We start from the raw sequence: 12898 nt of genomic DNA, 5'->3' as shown, positions 1-12898 counted from the left end.
TTGGTGAGCTTGGATACTTTCAATTTTTAGCCCTGACCTTGATTTAACAGAAAAGATCTGTACTCTACTCTACTTTGCTTTACTCTATTCTACTCTACTTAACCCTGCTCTAAGGGTCATTACAGCGGTGCCAGAAGATATAAACTAAGTACAGAGGGGACTTTACTGCGTAAATACCTTGAAAATATCAGGAAGTTTAAAAAAAATCTTGAAGTCTAGAGAGCTAAAATAAATTCCTAATTTTCAGCACCTAAAAATATCTAGCTGTTGTCACAGAGGACAGGAGGTTTCTATGTTGCACAGAAGCACTCTGTGATGGGTGAGTTTTAATTAGCACCAGAGGCTTAAGTATAGTGAAAATACTTGTGAGAACAGAGCTAAACCATAAGAGCTCTGCAATTATAAGGGCAAGAGTGTCTGCAGTGAGTCAGAATGAATGTAGAGCATGTTGTCATTATAACATAATTTATCTAATTTATCTGAAATAATTACTTCATGATGATAATTGCATGAAAGACTTCAACATCCCTTTTCTTACCAGAATCTCAGAATTGGTGTACACAAAACACAAAAGATAAACTATCAGCCGAAAAATCTCTCTTTAGAAGACATTTCCCTTCATTAACACAATAATCAGACCAGATATGTACACTATAGATATTAATGCCACGCACCATGAACTGTCTCTGAAAGGCTAGAAGTTTTTTTATAAAACATGTCTGCATACACTTAAGATTATGCAGACGTGCAGAATGTGGTTCTAAAAAGATTATAGTTTAGCCAATATACTTTCAAATATGCACAGTTTAATAATAAATACAAGGACATACTTGGTTGAATGAATAAAGTATTAGCCAGTTTCACTTGCAAAAGCTCTACTATACCAAAAAAGTAAAACGTGCAACTTGCTTATGAAATAAGGCTGTGTTTCTGTTTATATGTTTTAACAGGATGCTGAGTGGGCCAGGGTGATGACTGCTACTGACACCCTGCTGTGCAGAGCTGTGATTGTCACCTGCCCCCCTCATTTGGCAGGTCAGTGTGCGTCTCCCACCTCTGTTGACTCGCTAAATGGAATTCTCACTGATGCAGAAGACACATATCCTCCTCTCTCATCACGTCTGTCAAACGTGGCAAACTGTGCATCCATGCAGATAAATCTATGATTTTCCTAAATCTTTCTGACTCTGGGGTGTGGTAGTTATTTTGGCTGAAGTATATTCTGTCTCAGGTCAGGCTTTGGGGCTGAGAAGCTACTTGAATTGGATTTGGAACCAGAGCAACAGTTAAGTCCAAAACTTTCACAGGGGGCTAATGTGACATTCATCGTGATCGGTAGTGGGAAGTTGAAAGTGGTAAACGCGTCATTACTGACCTCTCTGCAATCAAGCTCCCAAGGAGGGGAAAAAATATGGATCTCTGCAGAAAAGTGTTTTCTTTGGCTGTTCACAAGACCCAGAAAGTTTTAACTGAACCAACTAACACATGCCATGTTGACTCTGCTTTTAATTTTGGATTTTTCCTGGGCATAAAATAGAAATCCTGCATTTCAACTTAAAATGGACTGCATGGTAAAATAATGTTGACTTGTGGATTAGACTGTTTTCTTTTGTTCAGTCCAGTGCTTGTCATGTGTGTACCAAGACTGGAGTCCCTGCCGGTTTATGTTGAGGCTGGAGTTGAAGCTAGTTCTGTCAGGTTTCAAATGGGCCAAACTGAAGCTCAGGCTTACTCTAGCCCTGTGCCCGTTTGTACTAAGCTGGCAACAGATCTGTCGCTCAAAGCCTCAATCTCAGAGCCATGGACCATGGCCAGGATCCTTAATGAGACAGGTTTGGGAGCAGTGTTGAATTATGCAGCATGGATTGCTCTGGCTCGGGTGTCACTGTGCCACACTTTGGCTGTAAATCAGTGTGGGGAGGTTGACAGTGACTCTCAAAAGCCAAAGTCAGGCCAGTGATTGAGATGTCACCTCCCCCAAAAGGATGTGGATAAATTAAAGAGAAGACTGCTGCTTGAAGTCATCTGTGTGACATGGCTCGTTTTAATGTTCTGGATGTGGGTAAATCTTAGCAGCTTTCCAGTTAATGGGGGAGGGAGGGACAGAGCTTAACAGAGACATTGGGAATGCTGATAATGAGTCTAGATGATACCAGACTTCTCTTGGACAAAGAAATGTAAAGCATTATTCATGTGTTAGTATTCATAATCTCATCTTTGGCAGTTCTTTACAGATGTTTGTTTTCAACATCTCTAATTAATTCTTAGGCTATTTGCTTGAAAAATGAATACTTTCTTGGTCCATGTGGTGCTAGGCATGAAAAGACACACACCTGCACATATGCTGGATCTGAGTTGTGTGTTCTCTAATATCTCACATTTGTCCTGTTCATGGCTCCTGGATTTATCTTCTCATTGATCCATCCATCTTTTATAATGAGTTCCATCATATTTTTTTTTTCTTTTTTGTTACAACTTCTCTTGCTCATCTCAGTGATTTATGAACTGTTTGGTTTCACTGCATATGATATCGCTGTGCATGAAAATGATGAGCTTGGAAATGAGAATTTTGACCATGTGTTAGCTTTTGAATGTCACTGAAGTATGCGCATGTTTTAGTTGGTACAGAAATAGGTTCCCATATACTGTATATATTCATTCATTCAGAGATTGCATAACAAAGAAATCCTAATTAAGCTTTCACAGCATGCAGTTGGAATATAATGCAATTAGGCATACACTCTAACATTCAGTGATAGTTACAGAGACAGCTCTGCACTTGCTAAATTAACATTTTGTTTCAATGTGTTTTTCTGTCTCTCTTTATCAAGTAGGAAGTCCCTGCCAAAGCTAACTGTCTGGCTGTGTGTGTGTGTGTGTCTCTGTGTGTGTGTGTGTGTGTGTGTGTGTGTGTGTGTGTGTGTGTGTGTCTCTGTGTGTGCCTTTGTGGGCATGCATATGGGTATTTCTTCTGGGTGGGTGATGCTAAAGTTCTTGACTTGCAAAAGTTGTACTTGACTAAAGGAGGATTTCATCTGATTGCAACTGAACTTGACAGGCAGTCAAGCAGCACTGTATCTGATGTTCCCATCTATCTTCTCGTGGAGGAGAAGCTGCTGTAATGACAGCAGGCTTAGGCAGTGGTGAGGAAACTATTACATCTGCCACTCACTGTTTAGTCTTTAGCCTTGTTTACACTAGTAGAAAACAGGTAAGCAGTGCATTAGCACGGATTTGCCAACTAACGCTGTATGAGCCAGGATTCCAGGCCAGTAACCGCTGTGCTGCGAATGAAACTATTGGAGCATAATTTAGAGATTAAAACTAAAATGAGAGCTCAGTGATTGTGAAGATAACTAATGCAATGTGATTTTTGTCTTGCAGAGTTTAAACTCTGTGGAAATTATGTGTGCATTTTGAGTCTCTCCTGATGAGCAATACAACAAGTGTTAATGATCAGCTAAATATAGTAAACATGGAAAATGTTCAATTCCCAAAAGGACAGACTAGAATTAATACCCTCTGAAAATGATCTTCAACAGTAACCTCTAAGAACATATTTTTTGAAACATTTTGTTATCAAAGAATTTTGACAGAGATATGCACAGAAAGGGAAACTGGAAGTTGAAATTGTATGGCAACATTTCAGTAGCCAACTGCATTTGTTAGCCAACATACCGATATGTTGCACCTGTGCTCACTAATATAGACCAATAACTCAGTCTCTAGCTCTACTTATTTAGAAAAAAATAATAAAAAAAGTCTACCTGCTTAAACATTTGTGTCTACATTAACATCAATCCCAACTATTCAGTATACTATTTTCAATAACATATGTAAATGTTAGAGGAGTAAAGCATTGGAGAAGAGCACTTTGACAGGCTTTTCCTGAAGCTATGGATATATAAGAGCTGGAAACCAGACTATAAGATGGCATGCCTCTTACAGAAAGTTGTTTGCCTGGTGCATACCCCAAAAAATGAACTAAACAACTGGGCAGTGCCATGTCCAACGTCCATGAGTGAAATTTGCATCATAACACAGGTCTATGCAGTATAACACTACAGGTCTTACTTTGGCATTCATGTAGGATTGCATCACTTTAATTATCAGATTAAGAAAATACTTTCTCAAGACATTTAAATGGGTAATAAAAAATTAAATGCGTCTTCTATTTATTGTAATTCTTTTTAATACCAATCCAATATTAAACCACAGTTAAATGAATTTTTAAACTGATGAGCACAATTTCAGCTTAAAGGGTTATTGTTCATGAGTGTTAAGACCAGCAACAGAATTTATTATGTTGGGAAATACAGTGTGTGTGTGGAGTAGAGGGGGAGGGTGCCTGCTGCTACGCCCGAGCCTTCAATTTCAATAACTGTCAAGAGACTATGAACGTAATTCAATAAAAGATCTGTGATGTAATGTAAACATAGAAGCAGGGCCCCATTTCTAACATTTGGATTAAATGATAGTGAGTAGTGGTGCTTATTTATGATGGCCTTAGATACCTATAATTGTGAGAGGTGGATTTTTTTTTTTATGGTATCAATCTGTCATTATTTACTTTTATCATACTCTTTATGAGTACCTGCCTAGGAAAATGGCTAAAGGAGATCTTTTATCTTTGTTTTGATAAAAACCTGGACACATTGTGGTCATGAAACATTAAGTCTGTGAAAATCCTCTTCTCTTTTCATGTGGACATTATGTCGGCCCAACCCCTAGCTGTAGGTTGTGTGTGATTACAGCTTCTCCACAATGGGCTGTTGCATCATATACTGTGCACTGCTCTGTTGGCTTTTCAGAATGAAGAAGGTGATCCAATTTCACAGCATTCACAGGCACAGCCATGAACAAAATTTTAGTCATACCTTATCTACTTTCATACGTTTTACTGTTTCTTTGGACCACTTTTTATAAATTGCCATTCAGAAGCTGCATCTCCAAATCATCATCTCTTTGATGTTGTGTTCTGATTTGAGTGGCTTTTCATGTTTCACTTTCTTCATCCATCCGACTGTCAAAGACGCTGAGAGTGCCTGTGTGCTAAGTTAAAAGTTCTGAGTGAGAAAGTAATGGAAATTTTGAAGGCCTTTGCTGAGGGCTACCACAGATGTGACTCACGAGTCAGTGACATAGGAAATTGAGAAGTCAGTGTTGTCCAGTAGTGCATTCACAAAAGTGGAGTGAGAGAGGATCAAATGCCAAAGTATTTTAAAAGAAGAAAGTGAGATTAAGAGACACAGGATGAAGATGAAAACACTGAAAAACTGGAGTCATAAGATGCTCTACAACTGTTTTCCAAAATGATACAAAAAGGTGTCTGATGAGTATTCCTCATTGGAGGAATACATACTCTGGTTGAAAGTCTTTTAACCTTTATTTTCTATTCTCTGTGATTAACCTATAAAGCAAAGATTAACGCAAACAGTTCTCCTTACTGATTGGTATCAGAGGTTGCTCATATAATTCTAAATAAAACTAATGTACTCCTTTGATTAGTGGCTATTCAATTCTTCACATATGGTCCACACAGTATTTGGTAGTTGAACGGTTTGTTCTTCAGTATGCTGTGCAACTGTGTTTCAGCCCAATAAATGTGAAACAAAATAATGAATACTATAAAAAGGCAGGTGCCCACAGGAGGATTGAAAAACCACCTGATAGGCTGAGGAACACAAGTCATTTGCAAGGTGAATTAAAAGGCCTTTGTGATTGCACAAGGTAAGAGACTCTCTAGGATGTAGGTCCACCTGTTTCCTTGTCAACCATCGAGACTCCATAACCTCTGTGAATTCAGTTCAACAACCAAAGCCCTGCTGAAAAAATACAAAGTCAATGCTGCAATTCACAAAAACATATACAAAGAAACTGGGAGAGTCTAACAACAAAGTTCTCAGGACTAATGAGGAAAAAAAATAACAGATCATGTTCCAAAACAGGCCACTTATTTCCAACTTCTTGCTGGTTCTGTTATGGCTCTGGCATGTATATCTGTCAGTGGCACTGGCACACAGGCTTTAGTTAATGATATCTCTGCTGAAAGAAGCAGCAGGCTTAATGTGGAGGTACGCAGGAGTGTTTTATGTACTCAGATTCAGCCCAATGGATCAAAATTAATTGGACAACAATTCATTATTCAGCAGGACAATAATTCTAATCATACATCAGAGCAACCAATAAGGTTTTCAGGGTGAAGAGGTGACATTTTCTTGACTGCCTGGGAGGTTGTAGCACTCCTGATTGACCTCAGAATCACCGTAAAGCTCAAGTGAAGCATTTATTTGGTACACAAGGTAAAGGTGTGAAACCAGTAAAATAAAAACTCTGCAGTAGAATGAGGGAAATATAATGGAGAGATGGTTTGGCATGTCTAATAAAAAGCTTTATTACCTTTTAAACTAAGTGTAATGTATTCCTAGAAATGTTTTATTAACACTGCTAATAAAGTAAGATATTTATTACAGGTTAAAGTTAATGCAAACCCCTGTGGGACCTCTAAGAAATTAATAAGTTCAGACTCATTTTAGCAGCTCTGAGTTAAACACTAATTTTGGTGTGCTAACATGCACAGAATGAAAATGCAAACATGCGGATGTTTAAAAGGATTGATGTTTACCTTGTTTACAATCTTAGTTCAGCATCTTCCTAATTTCCTAATTACTACAAAACACAAAGTAAGTTGAGCATGGTGGAAATGATGGTACTGCTGCTTTGAAGATTGCTGGCAAAATACCTTTAGTTTACACTGTAGTATTAGAAGAATTAAAATTAACTTTTGATGAGTCATGGAATCATCAATTATTCATCATGAAGGACATATGCATGTACAATCCACTGGACAAAAAAGAAAACACAGATGTCTACCTAAGGGGGGAAAAGTCACATCACGTCTGTACAAATTGTCAAGACAATACATAGTAATCTTTTATAGTAAGGACAAAAATGGCCTTTAGCACATCGAAATATGAGTATGGTACTTTCTTCTTAACACCATCAACAAATGAAACTTGAATTATAGGGTATTTTTCTATTTTCTCTTGTTAGCAGAATCAAATGAAGTCGTGTGTATCTACTGGTAATCCTTTGTGTGCTTGTGTGTGCCCTTTGAAGGTATATTGAATTTTCAGCATTTATACTGTAGAGATGCCAACCTCTATAGTGGATAAGGTTTGTAATCTAGGCCACCTGTTCAGAAGATGCCAAAATTGAACTGGCTTAAAGTGCAAGTCTGGAAATTGCTGGATGCCAGAAAGAATGTATGATGAGTCTTTTTTTTTTTTTTTTTGTTACCGGTGCAAATGGCTGATGGCTGTTGCAAAACTCTGTCTGTCTCTATTCATCAGTTAGTCATCGCCTGAGCACACAGTGCCAGACTTGTGTGCCTAATTTTGTGTTATTTAGTTATATAAACTGCCAACCCACTAAACCTGTTTATTGATGTCATCTGGACCTAAACAGTATACTGAGTTATAATGAAGTTCAACAAAAGTGCCACGGCAGATTCGTGAATGAGATTTGGATGACAGTGTTGCCGCTGTAAAGCACTTTAGTGTTCAAAAGAATAAGATGTCAGAATACGTCTCATTTAGCCTTCAACAATTTAACATCTGTCTGACAAATAATGAAGTAGAAGGCATTTCCTGCTATCAACTTCACGGGCTTTGGTGTCAAAACACATAACATTATGTATATGACACCACTTGACAGGTCTTATGTCATGTGTACAGTACTGTCATTTGAACGTCTAAGTGACCATGTCAAATTAGTTTGGAGCCACTTATCATGTCACTGTTTTTCAATTTTACTGCTTCAGGCTCATCAATTTTGTTTTGCATTAAGGGCATTATTTTGAGCATGCTGACAAGCTCTTGACAGTTTCTAAATGATGTTTCACATCTTCCACTGGTTCATTTGTTAAAAGCCTGGCTTTTGGCCAGATGTCACTTCACTTGCCAGAAGAAGCACAGGAGTAGTCTTGCTTCTCTGCATGCATAACATACACTACCCGAACAGTACTGATGAAGTTACTTGACTACTCTGACATCAGTAAGATGGAGCTCTTACAGATATAAGTGCTGTGATTAGTGCGCAGGGGCACAGAGACAGCCAGAGTAGTAGTATCTGGTCACTGGGATTTATTTTAAGCAAGGCTATTAATGCTAGTCAGAGATTCAAGATAAAACAGTTCTAATTTAAAGAGGGATTAGCTCAAGTGTGCTATCTCTCTTCACTTCTTGTATATTTATGGCACCAATTTCACTGTCTCCAATAGTGCAAAGATTTGTCACTGAATGTTATATGTAAACTACACCAGGTGAGATCAGGGAAAACATATTAAATAGAACTTAAAAAAAAAAACAAAAACCAAGGGATTCATGGTTTGTTGTTGTTTCACCACCAGCAAAGATCCAGTATGCGCCAGCACTGCCCAGCCAGAGAGAATTTCTTACCCAGAACATGCCTGTGGGCCACATGATAAAATTCATTATTACCTACCAGACGGTGAGTGAAGACAAAACACAACTGACTATATATTCACATCAGATACAAATGCACACATTAATTTTAAACAATCAGTCTCTGCTTCCCAAAATGTTGCAGCATTTATGTTTACTCCTGGGTGTTTTTGACATGTTTTAATTTCTATAGAAAAGAAAACAGCATTTGCAAGGGGGAGGATTCCATAAATCAATGACTGATGTATACTTAATTTGATTATAGGTTCTTTATACTTAAATGATTAAATTATTATCTTTACAGTTGCAATATAGTGGCCCATTTGACACAAGCAATTTGAAATACTGTTTAAATGCATATAGCAAACAGTGCAGTGTCAGGTTTTACAATTAAACTGTCACTTGCAAATTGCAGAAATTGCAGGTCCTGTTGCTAATTAATTTCTGGTCACAATTCTGCTGATGTTTTGGAAGCATGCGGGGAGGCAACAATTAAATTTTGTCTTCATTGTCAGATATCCAAAGCTAATTTTAACCTTTCTTAGCATCTTCATCCAAAATGTAACATCGTATAAGCCAAACTAGGAAACCCTTCTGAGCAATGTTGTACATGATGGATTTCCCAAACATAAGTTCATTTTAAAAGTCCACCCAACATCAAAAACAAGCTGGTTCTGTGCTATTTTACAGCTCTGAAATGGGGCACCTGGAACAGTAAATCCCTGTAGACACAGGAACTACTGTGGCAATATGCTTATAAAAACAAGGTTTTTAACGATGTTCTTCGCAACTGAACCATTCCAGATGTATGTTTTGTGAACTGCAATACCACTCATGTTGTCTACAGAGTGCTCTTGTGCTGTTATTACAGGTCAAATTAGAGGAAACTGAGGGATAGGGTAGCTGAGCACTGGGAATACTTTTTTGTCCTATAGCCAGCCATTATCTGGTCTCTGTCCAACAGCTCAGGCAATGTGAGGAATACAGGATTTACAGATTCAAAGCCTACTTTATTAGAGCTAGATAGTTTTATGAAGTTATTCCAGTGCATGCTCTTACTGGATGTTGTATTGTACAAGTGGTTTTCAGAAACAGTTTATTACTTACAGATTTAAATCTATCTATATTGTATGTTTAGATGCTGTACTGTATTTCTTATCATCTAGCCAATCTAGTTCAAGGTCCTGTATCTTGAACAATCCACTTTGGGTGCGTGGAACTGGCTAATTTATGCCACACTCCATCCATGAATGAGTTATAATATTTGGGAAATTATTAAGTATTAGGCTTTGAGTGTGCAGATACTCCGGTCCTGCTATAGATTAAACAAACCAAAAATGGCATGTAATTCACTCATCCTTTTTAGGAGGTTAAAGCAAGCAGCATTGCTGTTTTGATTGAAAACAGCTTAAGAAGGAAATGTGCAGTGCATACAAAGAGCTCCTTTAAAAAGGACATCAAGAACCCCCAGCAATCTCCACTGAAAGGAGGAGAGTGAGTTTAGTGCTGGACACTGTCATGTTACTCCCTGTCGGAAACATTTCAGAGGAGAGTGGCTAAAAAACAATGTAAAACCCATGACCAGAGGAAATCACGGAGGCACTTTGATAGCAGATGGCTGCATGTATGTCTATATATATATATAGTCTGCAGCCCTCTCTTGGGATTATCTGTGCCACAATGGGTAATTTCTATAAGCACCACCTTGCCCCTCTCTAGTCCTTGAAGGCAGCCTCAGACTGGTCATCACATCTGTCTCTTTATTCAACTCTCCAGTGTTGGATAATTTGCCAGGGCAATGCATCAAGCAACTAAATCATCTCCACAGTATATGGAGCTTCATAAACTCTGCAATTATTTATGTCACAGTTTACGAGACTTATGAGTCAAGCCAGCAAAAATAGCAAGATATCATTTAGGATTTGTTTTTAACTTAAAATAATTATATATCATACAGCCCAAATTGAACCATTGACAGATAACCTCTGCATACATTTAAAGTTCAGTTCATTTGACACATTTACTTCAAAAAGATGCAAATGCAAAGAAGAATTTCAGGATCTGCAGAATCAGTAATCTCATCATTCAAATAAAAATAGTCATTCGTCAGAAAATGTAGTCTTTTATTCAACTCTAACGGGCAGTAAAGATAATACAACCTACTGGCATACTGAATTCATTTCTTCAGTGACCATTTATCAAATCAATATTCAATTTTGGGGGAAAAGTCTGTGCTAAAGATTGTGGATATAATTCTCCTAATACTTAAACATCTAAGTCACTCATTCAACTAGTATATTCATAAATAAAAAATGTAAAGTGAAGTGTCACTTGAAGTTCAATCAAAACAGTCTGTACTGGCCAAAAGCCGTGGTTGCAGGTACATTAGGTTCACTTATTATTACATGAGAATGCAAGGTTGCCAGCAGGCAACACATAGCGTGTGCAAGAGAGCCAAATGCTTATTATTTTATGAAACATTTTCTAATGGGAGGCAAACTTCCACTACTGACTTTGAATCTTGTTGGAAACCACTGTGCGGCAAGTTTGGGAGAAAATCAACCACATAGCATTCAGTAGTTAAGATTAAGGTACTTTAGTGTATTAGTGGATTCAAACTGCCTTAAATATCAATTCCCTTTTAATATTATTGCTTTAAACAGATTTTAAGTAAGGGATCATTTATGCTTAACAACATACAGACGGACATACACACTTCATATAACCAAAATAAGCCCTTGAGGAAACATAATCTAACTCTAAGTAATAACTAGCTACTAACTAGCTCTATTGTAACAATATGGTTGTATTTGACATTCAGGTGCAGTTTAATCCTCAAAGCAGAAGCTCAGACTAAAAAAGATAAAACAGTAAATATGCCCTTGATACCAACAGTAACCTCAAAAATGTCATGGTCACATAAACACAGAAGGTTATGTCAGTGATGCTTGCTTAATATGTGTGTTTTATATTTAGCAAGATACTGTAGCTCAAACTCATATTAAGGGATTTTAGTGCAAAATTAGGCCAATGATGAAGAAATTAGTGAATAGTTTTGGTTGATGCTTGGCCAAGCATTTTGGCACCAAACTCCTTAACCATGAGGTACAGATGCTGAAGTAATTTTCCTGGATTTCATGGCTTAAGACAAGACTACTATTACAAATGAGAAAAGCAGATTCATGTTTGGATAAAGTTAAAATCAGTCACTCAGACTTTGATGCCATTTCACCTATATGTTTCAGGTGTGTTTGTGTACAATAATTGTGTTTTGTTCATAATGAAGCTGTGAGGTATCTGTTTCTCTACAGGCTTTTTGGAAGGAGAAGGGCTTCTCTGGGGAAATAGTAGCAGGATCCTCCACAAACTGTCCATTCTCTGTTGCCTATGATGCCACCAGCCCCAGTGGTAATGCTGCTTTGGTGGGCTTCATTGCCGGCCAGCAGGCTTCTGCATGGAGTTCTAAGGAGGTAATGGATTATCACTGTACAGTTATTTTCAGTGAATAGTACTTTATATATTTAAAATTTAAATGTAAATATTTCAAATGCATGCAGCCAATGCAATATAGCTATGCCTTTACATTAGTTAGCTGTTTATTGTGATTAATTGTGATCTCATGTTAATTCAATCATACGCAGGTGTACAGAGTAAACAAGCAAAGTACCTGATGGTTTATTTCCCATCACCCTGATGATGTGTTACTATATTTGTTAATACTATGTATAAATGGTGGATTGCAAAACAGGGTCACATTTTGGGTGGGCATTAAATATTCCATTTTCAAGCATTATTTCTGATCATGCAAGCTGCCTGGTGAAATGTAATGGTTTTCAACTGTGGGGCCTTGTAGTTTCATTCAGCAGAAGTCCTGTCATAAATCACATTACATAGGGTGGCATAATGATAAGTGCTTAGCAGCTCAGCTCAAAGCAAGAAGTTTCCAGGTTTGAATCCCGTACAACCCTGGGACCTTTCTGTGTGGAATTTGCATGTTCACGCTGTCTGCATGGGTTTTCTCCAGGTACTCCAGCTTTAAATGTCCAATGACATGCAGGTTGGATTAATTGGTGTCTCTAAATTGCAGATAGATGTGAATGCAAGTAGGAAGCGTTTGTCTGTGTGTTAGCCCCATGATAGACCAGCGATCTCTCCACGGTGTACCCTACCTCTCACCCTGGGGTACACCCTTCACACGTCACATAAGTTCCAGCCCCTATAGATGATACCTTCACCCATGGAAAAAAAAAACAGCTAGATTTTACACATAGTGCTTCAACTATTTCTAATGCATCTTTAGGGTGACACAGGCAAGATAGTGTGCATAGACAAAATTATGTTATTGTGTCAAAGAATTCTCAGGGGCAGCATTATAAAAATTGCATGAAAGATTGTGCACCACCTGAGCTCTGAAATAGCACAGCACATAGAGT

The 12898-nt window shown here is 37.8% G+C and overlaps 1 protein-coding gene across 3 annotated transcripts in view; it reads left to right on the top strand.

The window, feature by feature from the left end:
- LOC113124895 (probable flavin-containing monoamine oxidase A) overlaps positions 1-12898 on the top strand; it is a 33586-nt gene that overhangs the window by 7464 nt on the left and 13224 nt on the right. For all 3 annotated transcript variants that reach the window (XM_026298058.1, XM_026298060.1, XM_026298059.1), the window contains exons 7-9: positions 951-1035; positions 8411-8511; positions 11777-11935. In XM_026298058.1, the coding sequence (XP_026153843.1) occupies positions 951-1035; positions 8411-8511; positions 11777-11935 (345 nt within the window). The remainder of the gene's footprint in view (positions 1-950; positions 1036-8410; positions 8512-11776; positions 11936-12898) is intronic.

The sequence above is a fragment of the Mastacembelus armatus genome, chromosome 12 (genome assembly GCF_900324485.2).
Source record: "Mastacembelus armatus chromosome 12, fMasArm1.2, whole genome shotgun sequence".
Taxonomy (NCBI): domain Eukaryota; kingdom Metazoa; phylum Chordata; class Actinopteri; order Synbranchiformes; family Mastacembelidae; genus Mastacembelus; species Mastacembelus armatus.
The sequence above is the reverse complement of the archived record's forward strand: the minus strand, read 5'-3'. Positions and strand labels throughout refer to the sequence as shown.